The sequence below is a fragment of the Harpia harpyja genome, chromosome 6 (assembly GCF_026419915.1).
Source record: "Harpia harpyja isolate bHarHar1 chromosome 6, bHarHar1 primary haplotype, whole genome shotgun sequence".
Classification (NCBI taxonomy): Eukaryota; Metazoa; Chordata; class Aves; order Accipitriformes; family Accipitridae; genus Harpia; species Harpia harpyja.
This window is the reverse complement of record NC_068945.1, coordinates 22,544,854-22,567,022: the sequence shown is the minus strand read 5'-3', so window position 1 is coordinate 22,567,022 and position 22,169 is coordinate 22,544,854. Positions and strand designations below refer to the sequence as shown.

Sequence of the window (22,169 nt, the reverse complement as noted above, 5' to 3'; positions counted from 1 at the left end):
AATTGTGGAAGAAAGGGATGGTAGTACAGAGACCACCCCTAGATATATCCATACATTCGGTAAAGCCAGGTGATATGGTATTGATCAGAGCCTGGAAAGAATCCTCTCTCACTCCTAGGTGGGAGGGGCCCTTTCTTGTTTTACTTACCACAGAAACTGCTATCCGGACTGCAGAACGAGGATGGACGCATGCCTCGCGAATTAAAGGACCTTTACCCAGAGATCAGTGGGAAATAGCAAAGACTTCAGAGGACTTGAAACTAGTGATAAGGAAGAAAAGGAGCTGCACGAGTGAATGAATCCTTTTGGAAGAACGGTAAAACCTAATTTATATCAGTAGTTCCAGATATCACCTGGAGATGATCTACAGGTGGTGAATTTTGTTCCTTGGTGTATAAAACGGATACCTCATCAAACCGGCGGAGCTGGTATATACAAACTAGCAGGAACCCCTCGGTACTTACCTTTTTGTTGTGAAGTAGAGACTAAAATACCTACGACATCGGAGTATCTTGACGGGATTTCGTGTTTAAAGCATCATAACCACAACCATTGGAGTTGGGTGTTTCGTAACTGTGTAAAGTGCGGTGAGAAATGGTATTGTAGTCCCAGTAGGAGACATTATTATTGTATGGAATGTCGAGAGCATCAATTCCCCAATAGGAACCAGTTGGACAAAATAGACATCGGGAAATTACTTTGTGGGAGGGAATTATTAGTACCTGAAACCTGGGAAGTATATGAGAAAGATTGGTCCAGAACTATAAAACAGTGTGCTATTAGATTTACGTGGAAACAAACTAAATGTGCCACTAAGATGGCTTCTGCTCTTAAATAAAAAAAATTGTACAGGGAATGCTGGTGGACACACTGTAAGAACAGCCACCCATCTAGGGACGGCTGTGCACAGTGTACCCAAAGGAGAAGGGGACCAAAATACAGCCTCCTCAAAGGGTGGGGGAGTAACTGCGGGAAGTCCCTAACAAACCCAGAGCTCCTATAACCCTGAATCCTATGAGTGTCTTGTCATTTCCCAGGCAATATAAAATATCCTGCACGAGTTCCCGAGGAGGAACTAAGCCCCGTAAGGGCTTTGTAAGTGGAAAACACGCCCCTGAGAAGTACTACTGCTGCCGAGAAGATGAAAAACCTCGCTGCTCCAGGCACCGGAGTAGGCGAAGTAGGCAGAGGCGTACGGAAAAGGGAGCGCGAGTACACCGTGAGATCATCGGCAGGTAATAGCGGGGAACAGACACTTCGAGGGGAAGGATGGACTCTGGGAGTCCGGCTGGGCATATTCTGGCAGAGAGAAATTCAAGAATTGACGTTGACACCTGTTGGTACTCCTCGGGGAACCCCACCAGCAATCCGTGTCTGGATGATATTATTATGGTATCTACCTATTGTATGTGGGAACATCCACCATCAACCCTTCAAATGGTCTTTAATACAACCAGATCGATCAAAGGTATTGCAAACTGTTACTACCCCTGGATCTCCGTCCTTTAATGTGACAATATGCAGTATGCTAGGGCACGTGTCTCCCTATTCCTGTGGTAAAGAGAAGTTAGGGATTAAACCAGCCATTTATATGTGCCCCCTTTTGAACCCAGGCCGTTCATATTGCAATTACCCTGGGCACTATTATTGTGCATATTGGGGTTGTGAGACTATAGCTACTGGATGGAGAGTTGGGAATCCTGATTTATTTTTAGACGTAAAATGGAGTCCACAAGGATGTAAACTTCCCTCTTATGCTCATGACGGGGAACCATTAGGGGGAAAATACAAATCGAATTGTACCAACTTGAATATGACTATCAGACAGCCTGAGAATTCAGGATGGTTGCATGGGAAGATGTGGGGAATAAGAATATGGGAACCAGGGACGGATCGAGGAAGGTTCATCCAAATAAGAAAAGAAAATCCCTTCCCACATACTTCAGATGTCGGACCAAATCTGGTCCTGGTAGGGGAAGGTGGAAGTAACAGTATTGTACATACTGTTACAATCTCTCCTAACATCAACGTCATTGAAAATAGCATCCCGGGCGTATCAGTAAAAATCAAACCCTCGACTCTTGCACCCGAAGTCAGCGTCAGCCCATTGTGGAATATGCTTCAAGCCAGTTATCAGGTACTGAATACCACCTACCCTAATATAACTGAACATTGTTGGTTATGTTACGACATTCAGCCACCCTTTTATGAAGCTATTGAGGTGGACAGTAGATTTAAGAAAGCCAACGGAACAAATCCAGCTCAGTGCTTGTGGAATAAGGAATCTGAACGTAAGCAAGGGATAACAATGTCCCAAGTATCGGGAAAAGGAAAGTGTATAGGAAATGTCCCAAAAGACAAACGACACCTATGTAACACAACTCGCAAATCAGGAGAAATAACAGCTGAATGGTTAATTCCTGCAGATAATACTAAGTGGATTTGTTCCCAAACTGGGGTTACACCTTGTATATCCCTAAAGGTCTTTAATTGGACAACTGAATATTGTATACAAGTAGCTGTGATACCTAGGCTTATTTACCATCCCGAAGATTTCGTTTATGACTATCAAACTACTCAGGCCCATCATATACAAAAGCGTGAGCCCTTTACAGCCCTCACGGTGGCAACACTCCTGGCAGTCGGAGCTGCTGGAGCTGGTACAGGAATAACCTCCCTCGTACAACAAAATCAAAAATTTCAATCTTTAAGGGTAGCAGTCGATGAAGATTTAGCCAGGATAGAAAAGGCCATGACAGCCCTGGAACAGTCTGTTAGGTTTTTATCAGAAGTAGTATTACAAAACAGACGGGGCTTAGACCTAATGTTCATGCAACAGGGGGGGTTAAGTACAGCCCTACGGGAGGAGTGTTGTGTATATGTTGACCATACTGGGGTAGTTAGAGATACCATGGCCAAGCTACGAGAGGGGTTAGAAAAACGAAAAAAAGACCGGGAATCACAACAGAGCTGGTATGAGTCTATGTTTAACTATTCACCCTGGTTAACCACCCTATTGTCGACTATTACAGGACCTCTTATTGTATTAATCTTATTTTTGACTTTTGGGCCATGCATTTTCAATAGGTTAATCGCTATTGTTAAAGGACGCTTAGAAACTGCACACTTAATGCTGCTACGGAAGCAATACGAACAAATCGGGGACAGAGGAATTACTCCTGTCCTCGGGTGGGCAAAAGAAGCATTGGATCGATTTAATGAACAAAATCAGGATAAAATAGAAAAGGGGGGATTGTAATGAACTGGTTAACTTTGTTCATGAAATCGCATGTGGGGGTAGAGACATTCCTCACTTATCTAAAACCACAGTATCCAGTTAAGTACCGATGATTAACGAAAGACGGTCCACCTAACAAACAAATAACGGCGCAAACGCACACACAATGCAGAAGATACCAGCCGCCACCTGAAGGCAGATTACGACCACCTAGCAACTGACGGCACAAACGCACACACAATGCAGAAGATACCAGCCGTCACGTAGACAGAAACTAGAAACTGTATAAATAAAGGGACTCTTCCCCATTTTTGGCGCGAGCCTTTGGCGGAGCACTGTCTCCCCGGCCGCCCAGCGCTGTTTTGCTCTCTTATCGCTTGCTAATAAATTCGATCTTGTCATTTAATACAAATTGGCTCCTCCAATTTGTCACGAGCGTCTATAACAATGTTGCCTCCCAGCCATCTATTGACGGCCTGTCAGAGGCAGGCTACAGATCTATATGAACGTCTAAGTGACCTAGTATAGCTGTTCTTCTGTTTAATGTACTTGTCTAGCTTCTCATTTTGTCACTCCCTTCCTGATCTCACAGGGCAAGCAGGAAATAAGATGAGACAAGGGGAAAGGCACAACAGAACCGGACTGGCAAAAGAAGGAAGCAGCCAGGATTCTTCTTCAGTGAGAATCACCGTCCACTTTAACAGTCCCCATGCCTACGGCTGCCAGTTTGACTTTTTGCATCATTGTTTTACCATCAGGTAAAGCATGCCTTGTAAGAGACAGAATTGTTATCTCAAGCCGTTTGTCTCAAAAATTGTTAGGTGTGAGGGACTGGACTGTCATCTCAAGGAGCTGTGAACTGTTTATCTCGAGCCCTTTGTCTCTGAGATGGCCTGTTTAAGCAGGACACTATTCTGTCCATAAGGAGGATTACCAGGCCATTGAGGCATCCAGGGGAGGAAACGGGGCTGGAGCTGATAAGATACTGGTTTCTAGTGTCAATCACGTGAAGATCACCCGAAGGTCGTGTGATAGACGAAACCTGCAGCGCATGACATCATCAAAATATCCCCTATAAAAACCCGTAGAGACAAGCCGTGGGCCTTTTGCCACCACTGAAGAATTGAAGATTGAGGACCAACGGGACGCTGCTGGATCCGTGGTGGTGACTATCCTAGCAATCCTATCCTGACTGCTTGCTTAATTTCTACCTTTTCTTCCATTCTATCCTATTGCCATTATTTTCCGCTTTTGATACTTTTGATAATAAAATCTCTTCTGGGTATACGGCATTTGACCTCGTTTGTGTCTTAATTTCACTCTTGGGATCATATCGAAACCTTCCCCGACATTGGATCGGGACATGCCCCTCAGTGAATGTGATGCAGGACCAGGAGTGCTGAAATGACCCAGAGGAAGGCACTTACTTAAAAAAATGGGAAGCTGGTCCCCCTTCTAAGGAATCTGTGAGCTCCCAGAGGGTGAGCACATTGCTTGGCCACAGTCTGGTGCCATGGCTGCGGTGCCAGAGGATGCAGCCACACCGTGTAGCAGGTGATACTGTGAGCATTGCAACCAGGGCCGTTGCATGTCCAGAGATGTGTGCTCATGACTGAGCTTTTAATTTAGATATTGAAAGGAAAGGAGTGTGAGAGTGGCCTTCATGATGTATCATCAGAAAACCAACAGAGGTTTGAAACCTTAACTGAGAAGTTTTTCTGGCGCCTAACAACACCTGAATTCACACACCAGCCTTCTTCCTGGAACTGAAGATGGTGAAGGAGACTTGGCTGCGGTCTCTCTTCTCCCCTGGACCACTCATTCCTATAGGAGTTGTGCGACCTTGCAGCCTCCACCCCTTTTTGGTCGAATTGGGTTAAAAATGGCCCATACATCCCCAAAATCATCAGGAGGAGGGAGACGGAAGTGCCCTCGCGCTGTACCACCGCCTATGTCTCACTCCCTGCGGTCAGCTTAAAGAAAAACAAAACAAACCACACCCCAAACCCACTGAAGAGACAAGCAAAGCCTTTTGGGTGACTCTGGGTTTCCTGGGAGTATCTCAGCAGCTGAAGGGAGACTCCGGCCTGGTGGGCAGTGAGGCCACCTCAAGCGCCCGGGGCTGGGCCCGGGGCCTCCCTCAGGGCTCTCCCCTCAGAGCAGGTCCCCTCAGGGCTCTCCCCTCAGAGCTCTCCCCTCAGGGCTCTCCCCTCAGGGCTGTCCTCTCAGAGCTCTCCCCTCACGGCTGTCCCCTCAGGGCTCTCCCCTCAGGGCAGCTCCCGCCCGGGCCAGGAACAAGCGGCGACACCGGGACGGCGCGGGAGCGCAGCGCAGCCCGCTCCGCCCCTGGCCCCTCCCCGGGGCGGCCATCCCCGCGGCCCGGGTTTCGGTTTCCTTTCTTCGCCCCGGCGGATGGAGCGTCCCGGGGCGGGGCTGGCCGGGACCGACCCGCCGAGCGCGGTTCCGGCCGGGAAGCCAACCTCACAGCGACCATGGCGTTCGCCGCCCAAGCGCTGCGGCTGCTGTGCGCCAGCGGCGGCTGCCTGGAGCAGGGCGAGCTCCAGCGGCGGCTGCCGGGCCGGCCCAGCACGGAGCAGCTGGCGCTGGTGCTGAGGGACGCGCAGCGGTTCACGCTGGTGCGGCGGCCCGGCGAGGCGGGGGCGGCGGCGGTGGTGGTGGTGGCCACCAGCCCGGTGCGGCTGTGCCAGGAGCATGGCGCGGGCTGCGAGGGGCAATGCGGGCGGCTGCACCTCTGCAAGTACCACCTGAAGGGGCTCTGCCGCAACCAGCAGGCGAGGTGAGGGGCGTAGGGGGGCGGCCCGGGGCACCTCCATCGCCGCCTCTCCGGCCTGGGGCTAGCTGGCGGGGACCCTCGCGGCGCTGCCCGGGCCGGGGGCGGGCAGGCGGGGCTGAGCCCCGCGGCGGGCCGTTTGCCCGGGGTGGGTATGCTGCTCCTTGCTCCCCGGGCGCGGTTGGTGTCCGCGGAGCCCCCTTTCCCCCTCTGGGCCTCGGCGGCTTCTCCTCCCCGCGGGGACGGGGGCCTCGCCCGGCTTTGGGGAGCCGCGAAGCCGCCCGCGCCCTGCAGCGGGGCGGGCCGCCGCTTGCGGCCTGCGGTGGCTGCTCGGTTGCCGTTGAGTAGCGCGTTTGTGGGAAAGAGAAGTGTTTCGGAGGGAAAAGTCTGTTACTTTAACGAGCCGTGGGGGCAGCGGGGCGGAGGAGGGAGCTGTGACCGCTTTCCCCCTCTCTCGCTGCGGGCTGAGAGCTCGGGCCTGGAGCCGGCTCGTCCCGGGGTGGGGCTCGGCCCTGGGCTCGCTGTGCCCCCTTCAGTGCAAGGAGCCTTCAGTAAAGGCCCTGTTGCCCTTTCCGTGTCGGAAATCCTCCTCCTCTTTTGTTTTTTTTTCCCCCAAAGGAGAGAGGCACCGGCGGTTGTTTCACAGACTTTGGGTTGCAACACTTCCTCCCCAGCTCACCCCCCTGCTTCTGGGGCTTCCAGCAGGGCCCGTCCGAGGGGGAAAGCTCAGCCCCCGCACACCCCGCCGCACGCAGCAAATCTCAGCGCTTTGGGCTGCGTGAGGTTGGGGAACGAGCCTATTGACTTGAGTGGGAGGGAGCGTTGCTCCGGCGTTTTGGTGTTTTCTTAGCCGTGGCTGTGAGCCGCAGGTCAAAAATGCCAATATTGTCAGGCTACGCTAATGCTATAATGACTGTAAATCAGAAATAGCGTGGCAATTATCGTCAGAGTAATTATGTAATCTGCTTAGTAAATCACATAATTACTTTATAAAGGAGCGCTACAGATTTTTCTGCAACTGGCTAATTTGGTGTGCTTTTTAAACTGTATAGTGTAATACCGATAGGTAGCAAAATAGTGCTAGTCTGTTTCACTCATTTTGCACTTGGGTTTCTTAACTTGTAGGAAGGAATGCAAGTTTGTTCACAACTTCCACTCGGACCACAATCTCTGTGTTCTAAAATGGTATGGACTTGAGAATTTAAACAGTGATGAACTTCGCCAGCTTCTGCTTCAAAATGACCCTTCCCTCTTACCCGAGGTGAGTAGTACTATGACAGTTTCTTAGCCTTGTTTTTCAGTGAGCATCACAAAGTGGAAGAGGCTTGATGCTAGGTGGAGATGTTAGGTGTCAGTTTAGTTAGCATAATGCAAATCTAAAATTTTAAATCTGCATCCTCTGTTCTCCTCTGTAGTGGGTTGACTCTAGCTGGCAGCTAAGCACTCGCACAGCCCCTCACTCACTCCCCTTTCCCCTGCTCCCAGCAGGACAGGTGAGAGAAAACAAAAAGAACAAGTGTGACAAAACTTGTGGGTGGAGATAAACACGGTTTAGCAAGTGGAGGAAATTGGGAAGGAAACAAGTGTTGCAAAGGAAGTTAGTCACCACCTCCCACAAGCAGACTGATTCCCAGCAAGTCTCTGAGTGACGGCCACCTTATAAAAAGGACCCCCCTTCCCCCCTCGCCTTTTTTTATTATTTTAGAGCATGACATTATATGGTATGGAATATCCCTTTGGCCAGTTTGGGCTAGGTGTCCCAGCTGTGTTCTCTCTCAGCTTCTTGCCCACCCCCAGTCTACCCGGGGCGGGTGTGGGCAGAGTGGAAAAAAAGAGAAAGCCTTTCCACTGTGCAAGCTCTGCTCATTAGTAGCTGAAACAGTGGCGTGTTATTGACACTGTTTTGGTCACAAATCCAAAACAGGGCGTGATATGGTCTGCTATGAAGAAAGTTAACTCCATCCCAGCCAGATCCAGTACCTCGTACCATCAAGTTTAGGTCAAAAAAGTTCACTATTCCAAAACTAGAAAACCAAAGAGTTTGGGTAGTAACCCAATAAAATCCACTATCCTACATTTATATGACTTAGAACAAAATCTCACCTGCTTGAGAATGTCTGTAAGATGGTTGTTGTCTCTTGAATGGTCTTTCTAGAAATTAGTAGGGAAAAGGAAAAACTATCAAGTAATCATTTGGAAAACAAGAAAGAAGAAACTTGTATAAGTCTTTTAAATGCAAATGTAAGCACGTATCTGTAAAAATTTAAAACCGATTAATTCAAACAGTCTATATGAGCACATCATACTTCAATCTTTAAATTCTTTTTTTTTTTTTCCTCTGCCCAAGGTCTGCTTGCATTATAACAAAGGTGATGGACCTTATGGATCTTGTACCTATAAAAAGATCTGCACCAAATTGCATGTTTGCCAGTACTTTTTGTGGGGACAGTGCAGATTTGGCAGCAGCTGCAAGCGATCCCATGACTTCTTAAAGTCAGAATGTTATGAGAAACTGGAGAGACAGGGAATGAGCTCAAACATTATTGAGAAACTACCCTCCATTTATAGGAATATGTATGACATAAAAAATGGCAACAGGAACACGTATGACACAGAAGATGCCAAGTCTTCACCATGCAAAGGTAAATAACACCATCTTTTGAAAACATCAGAAGAAGAGTCACTATAGTGAATGTAACATTCTCACAGATGTCATTAAGAAAAAAAAAACTGAATTTACATCTTGATGTGTCTTTTAGGAGGGACCTTGCACCTATCTCATTGACAGAGATTTGTGTCTTGACAAGTGAAGTGGATTTCAAGGCATTATGGGTTCCTGAGAAATAAAGTGCTTGGTGTTTACAAAAATCTTAAATTTGGGGTTAGAAAAGCATAACGGAAACTGGAAATAGGGAGATCTATAATTTTTTTTTCTTGCTAAAAAAACATAAATAAGGGTAGAGAATAGGGGTGGTGTTTACTTGTGTGATCATAAACTACTTCATTTTATCCATTTTTTTTTTTAATGTAGTGGTTGTCTAGCACAAGAATTCACAGACAGCGCTATCCTAGTTACTTCTCAGAGATGTAATATTTTGTTTGTTCTTTTCTTTTGAAGTTCCTTAGAATTGTAAGTTAAGTATAATTTAGCAGGAAAGAAAAGGATAACAGAATGGGAAATCCAAAAGTGTGTGTTCATCTCTGCTATTCTCCCTGCAGTTCCTTCTTCCCTTCTTTGTATCCAGGTGTGCTTTAGTTTGCAGAAATATCAAATTTTTAGAATTTGGATTTTGTAGCTGCCAATGTGGACAGCTCTGTGGAATGCACGGTTAACTCAAGTCCATCTGGAAATGTAAAGGCATTGGATTCTATTCTTATTTTGCAGTGATAGCTAAAAACTATGTGAGGAATTTAGCAGTTACAGACAGGAAAGTCAAGTTCAGAAAGGATGAATAATGGGATAGGACTTTTGAGTATACAAGGTTATAAAAGACTTCAGTGTCTTTCTGGAGCTGAATGCAGTTATGTAGTTGTAAACACAGTTTTTAGGCATCTTCCCTACCCATAGGTGCACTTTTAAGAGGGCTTGTTGAAACAAAGTGTATTAATAAGGCTTATAATTCCCCCCTCTAGAGAGAAAACACAGTTCTAGCCGAGAGCCCTCAACTGCAAATGATGATGAATTGGAACAGATCTGTTTATATCATCTGTACAGAAGTTGTGGCTTTAAAGGTAGGTTGTGACTGTAGCCAGTCCAGTCTATTTTTCTTTTCTTATAAAGTGATAGACATCTTTCACAGAAAGGGGAAACTTCAGAGCTTATGCTTACCTTTAGTTAAATCCCATTGTAATCTTGAGTGCCGGTAGGAAAGTGTTTGACCTACCTGGTATACCAAACAAAGGAGCTATTTCATTTTACTCTGAAATGTATAATATTTGCCTGTGTTGGAGATTGGCTACTCCACCTATGTTCACTTAAGGGATTGCTGAATGATAGGAGTCCCATTTCAAATAGCTACAAAAGATACTCTGAATTCTACATTCTTCCTTGTTTCTTTTAGCACTCTTCTGTTCTGTCCAAGCTGTCTCCCTTTCAAAATGTTTCAACTTGTCCAGGAAAAAAGCTGCTGTGCCAGCTTTCTTCTTGTCTTTTTGTCATTCTTTTCCTTCTTGATATTCTTGGACCTGTAGTAGATCCCTGATGTACTGCACACTTTCTCATATGAACAGTGTAGTGCAGTCTCCTTGACTTTCCCTGTAGTGAAGTTGCCTGTTGTTCTACTGTGAAAGCTAGCCTCAAGTTTATGCATATGCGTAGTGGTGATGTGATCTTCATTCCTATTGTGGAATGACTGCATACTGAGTCTTTGAATGATTTCTGAGTGACGCTTGTGATACCTGGGCCACTGCCACCACTACTCTTGTTCCTGGTGAGGCCTGAACCCTTAGAGACTTCTTGAAGTCTCTAAATGAACTACCTCCTATCCTAAAACTAAGCATTGTTGTGGGTTTGGGGTTTGGGTTTTTTTCTTTTTTCCCCTCAGTGATACCACTTTGGGACTAAGTGGTTAAGCATAGATGTTAGAGTCTACACTGTTATTCTATATATGAAATAATAGTCTCGTACGAGCTTGTGATCTCGATTCATTGTAAATTTATGTCTCTCAAACCGAGAAGACAGAACGGTCTTTCACCATTGAGCTCCTGCTAGCAATTTTGAAAGAGAATCTAGTAGGTACAGAAACTGAACTTCTGCCTAAGCTCAAAAATTAAGTTTTGCTTGCTCACGCTGAAAAATTCTAAACTACTGCTTGTAATGGTTCCATAGGTGAACACTTTCCCTAGCTATGCATTTGATACTTTCATCAGCTAGGTGTACAGCCCTGAAATGTTGGAGTTTTTCTCATAGCCTGTAAAAAACAATGCATCTCTTACTACTTTTTTTTTTTTTTTTTTTTAACTTTTATAGACAAGTGTATCAGAACTCATTTTCACTTGCCATATAGATGGCAGATCTCTGATGGTAATACCTGGAAGGACTTGAAGAATATGGAAGAAATAGAAAAAGCATATTGTGATCCCAGTAATGCCAGGTATAAACTCTTACAGAACTTAATAATGTTTGGAGTTTGCTATATTGGACCAGGCCCTTAGTGGCTATAAACTGCTACAATTCTATTGCAGTCATGGCTTAAGTAGCTTCATTTGGTATTCTTCTACTGACCTCTATTTGCTGATCTACTGGTGCCGGAGATCGGATCCATTGTGACTTACTTATGCCTGGAGTCCGTATAGGACTCTCTGGGTTACCATACGGGGTTTGGCTGGGATACAGTTGACTTTCTTCATAGCAGCCTGTATAGTGCTGTGTTCTGGATTTTTGACTAAACCAGTGCTGATAATGCACCAATGTTTCAGGTGTTGCTGAGCAGTGCTTGCCCGGAGTCAAGGTTTTCTCTTTTTCCGACTCGGCCGTTCTCCTCTGCAGTGGGTAGGCTCAGGGGTGGGCAATGGCTTGGGAGAGGATCAGCTGGGACAGCTGACCTGAACTGACCAAAGGGATCTCTCATACCATGTAACATCATGTTCAGGAATAAAACCTGGGGCAGAAGAAGAAGAGGGTTGGGTTTTTGGTTACCAAGGTGGCTACTGTTTGGAGGCTGGCTGGGCATTAGACTGCCTGGGGAGATGGCGAGCAATTAGCTTTGCTTTATTTATTTGTTTGTTTGTTTATTTACACCCACCCCCTTCTTCGCTTATTGAACTGCCTTTATATTGACCCAGAACTTTTCCTGCGTTTGCCCTTCCTATTTTCTACCCTCTGTTGTGCAGGGGAGGGCGAGTGAGCGAGCAGCTATGTGGGTGCTTGGTTGCTGGCCAGGGTCAATCCACCACAGTTATTTTATGTGACTGACCCATAGACTCTAGTATTCTTTGCTGTGAAAAAAATGTATAAATACTTCCTACTGCTGCTACTATAGGAGATCTTAATCCTCACTAAGAATGGCTGAAAAACTGCAGAGAATGGTGATTTTATCACAAGTACTTAGAATCATAGAATCATTTAGGTTGGAAAAGACCTTCAAGATCATCGAGTCCAACCGTCAACCATGCCGACTAAACCATGTCCTGAAGTACCCCATCTACTCGCTTTTTGAATACCTAATAATAATACTTGTGGGAATCTGTCTTCGGTTAGAGCTTGTCAATACACAGCTTGACCCCACAATTAGAAGTAACCTTATCTTTCACCTTTTGAGCTGGAGGATGGAAAGGTAGCATGAGATTTGCCCCTCCTGCCCCCTTATCCCCCAGCCCGTATTGTGGAACTGGTAGAATACCTTGTGTACCTGGAGATATAGATATTCTTAGGTGCAGAGAACGTTAAGAAAATGGAAATACCTTTAAGAGTTTGGAACTGGTTATGTAGCATGAAGAGGGTATTGGAAGGGGCTCGTAGCAGTGTGCTGTGTCCCATGCTGGAGAATTTACCTAGCCCTCTTATGTTATGTTAGAGGCTCTTTGAAGCGGTGCCTAAGTTATGACAGTGTTCTGTTTAGAATATAGTTGGTTAGCAAGAAGAAGGCAGTGTACATTTTCCATTGTTTCTATTCACCTTATGTAACTCAGTAATTTACGAGTTGATAATGGTTACCACCCATGGAACCAATGTGAGACGTAATACTGTAATGCAAAATATGTACAGCCACAAGACAGAGCTAGGATTGTTGTGGAAACTGCAGGTTTGTGTTCTGCTTTTGAGTGATGTTGACTTAATTTGCAAATTTGTGGTGGACTTCTGAACCTATATGTAAAGCTTCACAAACAGTTCTGATTTTTTTTTTCTCCTTTTTTTTTAATAGATTTAATAATGGTGTTACTGAAAGTGGCTCTGTCTTGTCATGTATCTGTTTTCTGAATATGCGCTGTGGGTTTGCAAAGGTTAGACGTCTTTCTACAGCCTCCTCTGTGACCAAACCCCCTCACTTCGTTCTTACAACAGAATGGATCTGGTACTGGAAAGACGAATATGGCCTGTGGAAGGAGTATGGAAAAAAAGTAAGTATGGAGAAATGGGGAGACTCTCAACTCTGTGTTAAAAGTGCAGAACTACTGAAAAGTGCACAGTGTTTATAACATCCCCCTCTTTTGTCACCCCCTCCCTCCCTCACTTACACTGTACGGAGGGACTTTAGAGGCCTAATGGGATATTTTGGCTGTGAATTTGATTGGTTCAGGTACAGGAGTGCTCACTGGTGAGTCACAAATATTATTGGCAGAGAATTCTTCAGTGAGTCTTGTCAGATAGGATCACATGAATACATTCTTTTCATTGCTCCTGACTAAACTTCCTTTTCTGAGGTTCCAGTAGTATGCTGTGTGTCTTTGCTAAGGTCTGGTTGGTGAATGTGCAATCTCAGTAGTAGCGATTACAGCATGCACTTTGCAGTGTAAGTTTAGGCTTCATAACACTGCTTGGTTTGTTTTAGGGGCAGTTTCAACTGCTTAATACATGGCTTTTGCCACGATAGCTGCTATCATGCCCAAAAGCTGATACATACTGCAACCACCATACCATACCATATGACAGTTGTTGGGTTTTAAACTTGCTTGTATATAACAGACCAGGAGAATCTTTTTTTTTTTCCTCTGGTTTTGGCCTGACAGGATGGTGATCATCAAGCTGCCACTGTCTCCAGTGATGACCTGGAGAAAGCTTATATAGCCAAATGTTCCCCAAAGCTGAACTTCAAAGCTGGAAGACATGAATATGAACTCAATTTTGGAGGTAGGTTCCGTTTGCTTTGTTTTTTTGTTTTCTCCCTCCCTCCCTCCCAGGTCTTTTGTGGTTTTAAACTACATTACTACAGGAGATAGGAGAGAGAAATTTGAACTTTGAACTGCAATGCTTACAGAGACAGAGCCTCTGTCAAAGTTCTCAGGATAAGAGCTGTTCACATAAGCAAAGTGGCATTCCTGTTCCTCCAACCCTTTTATTTCTGAGAAGTTCTTGTGCTAGGTTTCAAAATGTCTGCTAGCAAGTCCAAATGTGACATTGCCATTGATGCTAGCACCAACACAAATGGTGAGAAACTTCTGGAAGACTTGGTAAGCCTGCTTCTGGTCTGCTTTAATCACTGGCTTGCAGAAAAACAAATACTTGGGTAAGGTGTAGGGTTCAGACAATCCTCCTTAGCATTGGAAGATTTATGTAGCTATTTTCTTTTCATAGCTCTGCCTGTCTGGAAAGGCTGAAGAAATACCTTGACTATGTCAAAGTAGGCAGATGTATTTCCCAAGAGTTCAGGAAATTTAAGCCACTTGTGATGGCACTGTCCTCTCTGAGCTCTCTGAGCTGTTGCCTTTCCAGGTATCCTTTTCAAAAACCATGGGGAACAGTGGTTGTGGGAATCAGCCTGCCTAGACTGTCATTTTGGTATAGTTGCCTTTGATCTAACTCTCCACTACTATCTCATTCTGCATGGAAAAAAACCCAAACAGGCAGAAATGGCATGTGATATGTTGTGTGTGATTCAGTTGAAAGCAATGCTGTAATCTTCTCTATAGTCTGGGGAAACTTGTCTGGCTTAGAAGGGAAAATTGCATAGTAAATCAATCCCTTTTCTAAGGTTTGGGCTTTTTTAGTAACTTAGGCAAACATACACAATGTAGATGTCTTCTAAAACTTAGTTTCTAGGCTTGGTGGTGCCAAGGGGTTGGCTGGTTGGTTTGTTTCCTTCCTGTGTCTCTCTCTGAAGATGAGGCCTCATTCTCCTCGCTGCTACTGAGTCTTAGTTGCTAGTATGATGTGGCAGTAACTACAGAGGTTCCAAGATCCAGAAATAATGCCTCTAAAATTCAGGTTGCTGTGACTTGTTTCTGTTGGTGGTCAATAAAAATTAATGGCCTGTGATAGCTGTTAGGTTGTGTTTATGGGGTTTGAAAGCTACAACTACATGTAGGAAAACAGTATCTTGCTTGCAAATTGAGAAGGAGGGGATGCAATCCATGGAGCAAAAGTAGATACTTACTTTACAATGATCCTTTTCAGTTAAGTGTGGCTAATGGAACAATGACGGGAAAATAGCTACTGTTGTCTATCATTCCTTCTAAAGTTAAGAGCAAAACTGAAACTGAAATCCTTCTTGGTGGTTTATACAGACAGACAGTGGGTTTCACATCCTGCTCTGACTTCCCTTTGTGTCGCAAGAAAAAAAGCTCAGTGCCCTTTTGTCAACATTTTTGACAAAACAACTTAGTGGCAAGTTTTGCTGCAGTGTGAAGGCTTTCTAAAAACACCTGATTGTTCAGGGTATTATTTTTATTTTCCCAGCCATGATTCAGAAAAACCTTCGCTACACAACAGAGAGAGAGATTTGCAGAAGACCTAAATTTATCTCTCAGACAGAGGTAGAAAAGACAAGAGCAAGGTAAACTGCAACTGCTCATTCTGTGGTGATGGATTTAGTGCATTTTGAATGCAGTGTCTTCCAAGGGTGTAAATAAGGTGAAGGAGTAGCTGTTAAGGCAATTGTAAAAGAAATTGACAGGGGAAGGGACATACCTTTCCTACAACAATGTCTAGCCAGGGCAGTATTGCAGCCTGGCCAACAGTTTTCAAGCAGCTCGGGAGCCCTGGGGGTAAAGGAAGTTTGGGCTTGGCTACAGAAAGTGTGGAAGCATAGAAAATGATTCAACATGTAGCAACGTTGTAGGGAGCTATTTTACTAGAGCAGCTGATACAGACGGAAGCAGTAACATTTATGCATACTAGCCCTTTCTGACATCTAAGATCAGTAATTTTCAAAGCTAAGTACAAGTTTACAAACAATTCTTTTGAGAACAACCAGACAATCTGAAAGGAAAATAGTAGTTGTTACAAGTGGAGCAAAAGGTGGGAGTCTGCAAGGGGAGAAGTTTTATATAATTGCATGTAACAGCCAACTTTTTTTACGCATTCCCTTGTAGCACACAGTGCTTGCTTAACACAGAAAAGAGCAGCTAAACACACCAACTGAAATTGGGGTGGAAGCAGAGGGCTGTATCTATCCTGTTTCTGTCACATTGATATAATACTGGATGCATTTTTATTTATCATCTACCCCAGTGAGGCAGAGCTTTTATGTATACATTCAACTCTTTGCAACTAAGAGAACTAGCTTCATGTTCAGTTCAGTGTGTATCATCTAATTTGTTTTCTCATTTGGCATCTTGCTTCCTGCCATAAGTCTTGACATGATGATTTGGAACAAATATTGTCATGTACTGAACTGAAAAGACGATTTTGAAATATTTCTGAATATGTTCAATTGCCTATATTAGCCCTAAACTTGGCAAAAATGTTTAGTGTCATATGTATATAAAATGTAGGGATTTGTTTTGTTTTGATTACCTATTTGTAATGTCTTGTAATGTACAGGGGCTTTAAACATACAGAAGAGTTTAAGGGCATTCCAGCTCACTGGGACAAATCTGCCCTGCCTGAACTGGGATTCAAGGTTTGGAGCTTTTTTTTTCTCTCCGTCAGTTTTGTCACATACAGGTTTGTTACAAGTTCAGTGTTTCTTGTGCGCTTGTAGATGACTTTCTTATGTAATGTAATGCAGAGGTGTTGGTAAATTTGAGCCTGATACCACACTGGGCAGACCTAGAGGTGAAACTAGTCCCAAATTTAAACTTAACAAATGGTGGCTTTATAACCCTGGCAACATTGGCTTTCGCTGCTACTGCTTATCCCTTTGCTTGGCAAATTTGCCTGAAGCTTAGGCTGTATTAGCAACACTGTTACTGGTGCCCAAGATGCATAGCTTTGAAGTCCAACATGTGCTGAAGCATCAGAGAGAAATCATGCCTGTGAACTTCAGGGTAGCCATTCCCTGAGCTGTGTTTAAATACACTGTTGCATGTCTATGAGCATTGCTGAAATGAGCAGAGTTCAGGCTGGGATCATTTATTAAAATGTACCATAACTCCAGTGGACTGAAGTTGTTACCTTTGTAACACACCCAGTTGATATCTGCATGGTTTACCTTGCTGACTCCCTGCCTGCCTCCACCACCACCTCTGTCAACTCTAGTAACAATACTTATGGAAAAGATCTTCTTATATGAAGCTTGAAAATTACTAACTTGCAAAATGCAAATCCTCAAGAAATTATCAATAAAAAATAGGGAAGGCTAATGTTGACATTCTTGATGTTCCTAGGGAAAACATGGAAGTACAAAACTTTGCTTGCTTTCAGGACTGACTTTTGGTGGTGTGTCCCTACTCTTCCCTAAAATGGTTGATTGAATAAAGCCTTTTCAATTTATGTAAAAACATAACAGGCAGTGCAATTTGTGTTCACTGGCTGTAGGGATTATAAACTATAAAGATTTAAAAAGCATGAGTGCAGAGGTACTCTTTGATTTGCTGCAACATAAATTCTCTGTCCTTTTATTTATGTGCTCTTTTCTTCTATGTATTTAGGTACTGTTTGATATATACATGCAAATATATTTGGGTCCAAATATTAAAAGGGGCGGGGTGGCTACACAAAAGCATGCAGCTCCTTTAATGTCCTGTGAGAGAGCAGCCTGGGTGTCTTAAACCCCGGGAGTTAATGTTCCCTAGGTAAGAGCTCACTTTTACAGAGCAGCGTTCTCTAATCTGCATTTTTTCCAAGAGTATTTTGCTGCCTGTACCTCTGCTTCACAGAAAAGACTTTAAAGGTCTTAGTAGTGCACTAGGTAGGGTGGCTTTGTTATGATTTAGTAAAAGATGAGAGTAGCTTTTTAATCTTTTCCTTACAGCTGATTGAGCTTGACAGTTCTTCTGAAGAATACAAGAAAGTCAAAGTGGACTTTCAACGCACAATGCCCAAAACAGTTATTAAAAGGATTCGTAGAGTTCAGAACCCATCTCTCTGGGAACTGTATCAATGGTATGTGTAAAATACTGCTCTGGTATGTGTACATTAAGTTTGTTTTTTCTGCAGTTAGCTGTGTGCTAAAGATAGACATGAGCATTCCTGAAATGCAGCTGCATTTAAGGATCTGCTTCCATCCCCCACTGAAATACCTAGCCAGGATCAACATGTAGATAAAGAGGTACCGACAAAACCAAAACTCAGTCAAGACATAGAGCTTAGAATAGTCAGATGAGCTCTGTGGGAGGAATCCTTGCTCCCAAGTAAGCGGTTCTGACTTCTGCCAGTCCTGTGTCCAGGACAGCTGCCTTCCACTGAAGCTTTGAAGCTGGTAATTAGTCACATTTGGTGCAAACACTGGTTTGTAGCTGGTCAAAACTGAAACAGCCTTCAAAATTAAATGCACAACTCACTGAGGGAAAGCCTTAACATGAACTCCTGTTTAAAAAAAAAAAAAAAAAAAAGCTAAGATTCCTCCCCGTCTCCCAACAGGCAATGAATGATACAAAGCGTTTTTATTATTAAATATCTGGAGGCATTTGTGTGTAATGAAAGCAAGTTTGTACACAGCTAGACAGCAAGATACCCTGTATGCCCCAAGTTTAGACCTTAACGTAAGGATTTTCAGAATGTATTCTTTAATACTTTAAATTTATTACTTAATAATTTATTGTTTTAATAATTTCTGAGTGCTAGTGTGGCTGGAACCTGTCGGGGTACAGCCACCATGGAACTGCAAAGATACTGCTTCTTACTGCAGGCAGAAGGAACAAATGCAGAAGAGCAATGGTGGAAAGGCTGTGGATGAGCGATTTTTATTTCATGGGACCAGTAAAAAATACATTGATGCCATCTGTCAGCAAAACTTTGACTGGAGGATCTGTGGTGTTCATGGGACAGTCTACGGCAAAGGTTGTTTTTCAGCTCTTTCATTAACCCTAGACTTGCTAAAAAACTCTCAGTAGTTACTGCAGAGGCATAAAGTTAGAAAGAGGGCACTCGGCCAATCTAGGACTTATCTTTGGGATGATGTGGACAACATATCTGACTTCGGCAATGATCATTTGGAGCTAACGCATACTGAAAGGCCTTGTTCTTTATGTCCCACTCTGTCCTGCAAGAAAAGACAAGCTTAGGAGAGGCTAGTTCTAGGGATGGTTTCTCCTAGCGTCCAGGCTTACTTCTGTTCCACTTTCTCCAAGCTCCTACAGGAAAGCAACGTGACATTACTTGGTTTTTTTTCCAGGAATGTAAATGCCATCCTGGTTACAGGCTTTTTGCCTTGTTAGCAAATTATATTCCTTTACGTTGTCCTGCATACAGGAAAGGATCAACATACCAAGTGGAATAGCCAAGATACAGGCTGACTGGTTACCCACCCATCCACTTGAATACGTTGTAACTCTCAGAAATGTTGTAATGAGCATTAGTAGCCTCTGTCAGGAGAGCAAGTTGGGTGAGATTGGGGAAGGTGGTCTTCTAGGGTCAGGAGGGAATCTCTTTGAGGAGTACGGTAACATTTAAAACATTACTTGCGGGGCTTTTTAATATGTGTGCTGTGAAAAATAAAAGTGTAGGTAATACATAGTGGTCATTTGCACTAAGAAGGACATACAGGACAAGTGAAGGCTTTGGAAAGGCTGTTGATGAACCACTTAATGGATTTGCTTATGAATTTGCTTTCACACTGTATCACTTCCTTCCCTGCAATTTTGGTGTCTTATCAATTCTATCTTGGTGTCTCTTCTGCAGGAAGCTATTTTGCACGGGATGCATCTTATTCTGACTGCTACTGCAGGGAAGACTTATACATCAAGACCATGTTTCTGGCACGGGTGCTGGTGGGGGAGTTCACTCTTGGTAGTTCTTCTTATGTTCGGCCTCCCTTGAAGGACAACCAAAACTTCTATGACAGTTGTGTGAATAACTCTTCAAACCCTTCTATCTTTGTCATCTTTGAGAAGCAGCAGATTTATCCAGAGTATCTCATAGAATACACTGACCAGGCATTAGCAAAAATGCTATAGCAGCAAAACCTGTCATAATTATGTTTAGCTGGTATACACATATTTTTAGTATTGGCTTAAGAGAGAAAAAGTGATTTTTAGAAGTTACGTAATTGGGTAGGTGAGTGCTCAGATGATACATTTATTTTCTACCCTTTCTGTGCAACAGAAAATGAGGGGTAAGAAGACACAAAGGATGTCTTAGAATTCTTAAAATCCTGTGTCTGTCTCCTGTTCTTTAGCAGGTATCATGTTTCCCTGCATTACTAGAGACTTTTATAAATTTATTAGGTGAATTCACTGGTGCTTGTAACATGAGAATTGGCTATGACTGCCAAGTTTAAACAATATTTAGTTACAATTGTTTCAGGATAGATCTTTACACATGCTTGTTGGTCAGAGGCTGTCTCCTTCTACCTGTTTGTCTTTTAACTCAAAATTTGATAAAACCTGCTGTTTTAATAATCTGTCTCCTGTAACAGTAGACATTCGAGTGTCTGCAAATGAGACTGTACAATCTCTGCAGTGTTGTTTTTTGTCCCTACTTAATCTTCACCAACAAAGCCTCAAAAATTAAACTTGCATGTTGAAAAGGAACACAGACTTATTTTCACTTGTTGTTTTCAATGAGAAAATTAAGTACCAAAGACATGAAGCATAGCAAGGGTTGCTTGGTGCTGTGCTACTTAGTTGACTTGCTCTATCAAATAAATGATGTATTTTAGGTCTGTGAGAACACAAGTTTTTTCATGACTTTCACTGTGCCTACAAATGAGAGAGTGCTGGGACGGAGGAAGAGGAGGCACTCACCCTGTCACTTAAGAATATCATACTTAGGAATGAAATACACTGCTTGCACTGCTTGATTAGCAATACCCTGTCTCTGTGGAGCAACTTTATGGTTCTCTTATAGCTGTTGGGAAGGACAGTGAGTGACTGTCTCTCATTAAGTGTACTGCCCCTTTGGTTGCAGGAGATATGGTGGTTACCTGTGTAATCAAGGTCTCTTTGGATTTTCTTGCAGGAAAAACGTGCTTACCTGGGGAGTGGTCTTCAGCCACAGAGCTGAAACCTTTAAAAATCTGATGATTAAGTTAAGTTGAATATTTAATTTTTCCCAGCAAAAGATGTTATTAGTGTTGAGCAGTCAGCATAGGTGTATGCAGATAATAAGAATATGTGAACTGTCAAGTATTTCTTAAGATTAAAGTTGCTGATGCACAAACAGATACTTTATCACAGCCGTAATGCTCCTAAATGAGTACTTGTTAGCTATAGTGTACCACAAAAGTCTTAAGATATACTTTGTATAGGACCAAAAAAAGCTCATCTCTACCTGTATTCTAGAAGCACTTCTTTTTAATTCATCTGCATGATGATTGACAGATGTACACTGGGTAATTCTTTATTCCTTCAGCACTGTGAACCAGGAGCTTAGCCATGATTAGCTGGAGTAAGGCTGTGCAGAACTCCTTTTTATATGCACTGTAAAACTGGAACACAATACCTAAAGGAAAATACCCCTATTCTTGTTTAAACCAGTAAAACAAGATGTGGAGAAGCAAGTTGACTGTATTCTTTCTTTTGAAAGATTTATAATAGAACATAAATGATAAATCTCATGTCAGCAAATGAGCTTGTCAGCAAATACTACATTCACTGAGGAGGATAACATTATGTATGAAAGCTGTGCATACCTGTGCAGAATAAGATTTTTCTGCCAAAACAAAAAACATGTTCATCTACACATTCATGGTAAATGAGAATACTGGCAGTATGCCTTTCTTCCTCTGAACATAACCAGCATTTCAGCAAAGAACTGGAATAGCTAATGTCATGTTAATATTTTGCCAGAAAATTGAAACATCTCAGCTTTTTTAATGAAAAAAGCTGAGATATTTTTTAATAACATTTTTGATGGCTAGTAGTATTTTGAAAGCCTTTAACTTAATTCTTGGAGGTGATGTGTAAGTGTGTGTGCATGTAAGTAAAATAACTGGAATAAAATGGCTGGTTATGTTACTTTGTCATCTGTTATTTCTCCATTAACACACAAAAAAAGAAAGTCACCATGTTTTCCACTTTTGAAACTTCAGTGGTAACTTTCTTGTGTGTAGTAAACAAACAGGTATTCAAACCACTAAATTCCTTGTAATGGTGTTCTCTGGATCAATACTAAAAGCAAGCACCATGTTTCACAACATTTCTGAGTTCTTGGAAACTTTC

At 43.3% G+C, this 22,169-nt stretch overlaps 1 protein-coding gene across 1 annotated transcript; it reads left to right on the top strand.

Moving 5' to 3' along the window:
• Positions 1 to 5,547: 5,547 nt before the first annotated feature.
• On the top strand, positions 5,548 to 21,965 carry LOC128142950 (protein mono-ADP-ribosyltransferase PARP12-like). The gene is given in 14 exon segments (XM_052789689.1): positions 5,548 to 5,711; positions 5,714 to 6,035; positions 7,155 to 7,290; positions 8,377 to 8,671; positions 9,663 to 9,761; positions 10,999 to 11,122; positions 12,893 to 13,088; positions 13,698 to 13,818; positions 15,364 to 15,460; positions 16,450 to 16,544; positions 16,547 to 16,572; positions 17,822 to 17,952; positions 18,698 to 18,849; positions 19,690 to 21,965. Coding segments are annotated over 14 exon segments (2,130 nt in total). The 5' UTR covers positions 5,548 to 5,650; the 3' UTR covers positions 19,965 to 21,965.
• Positions 21,966 to 22,169: the final 204 nt, after the last annotated feature.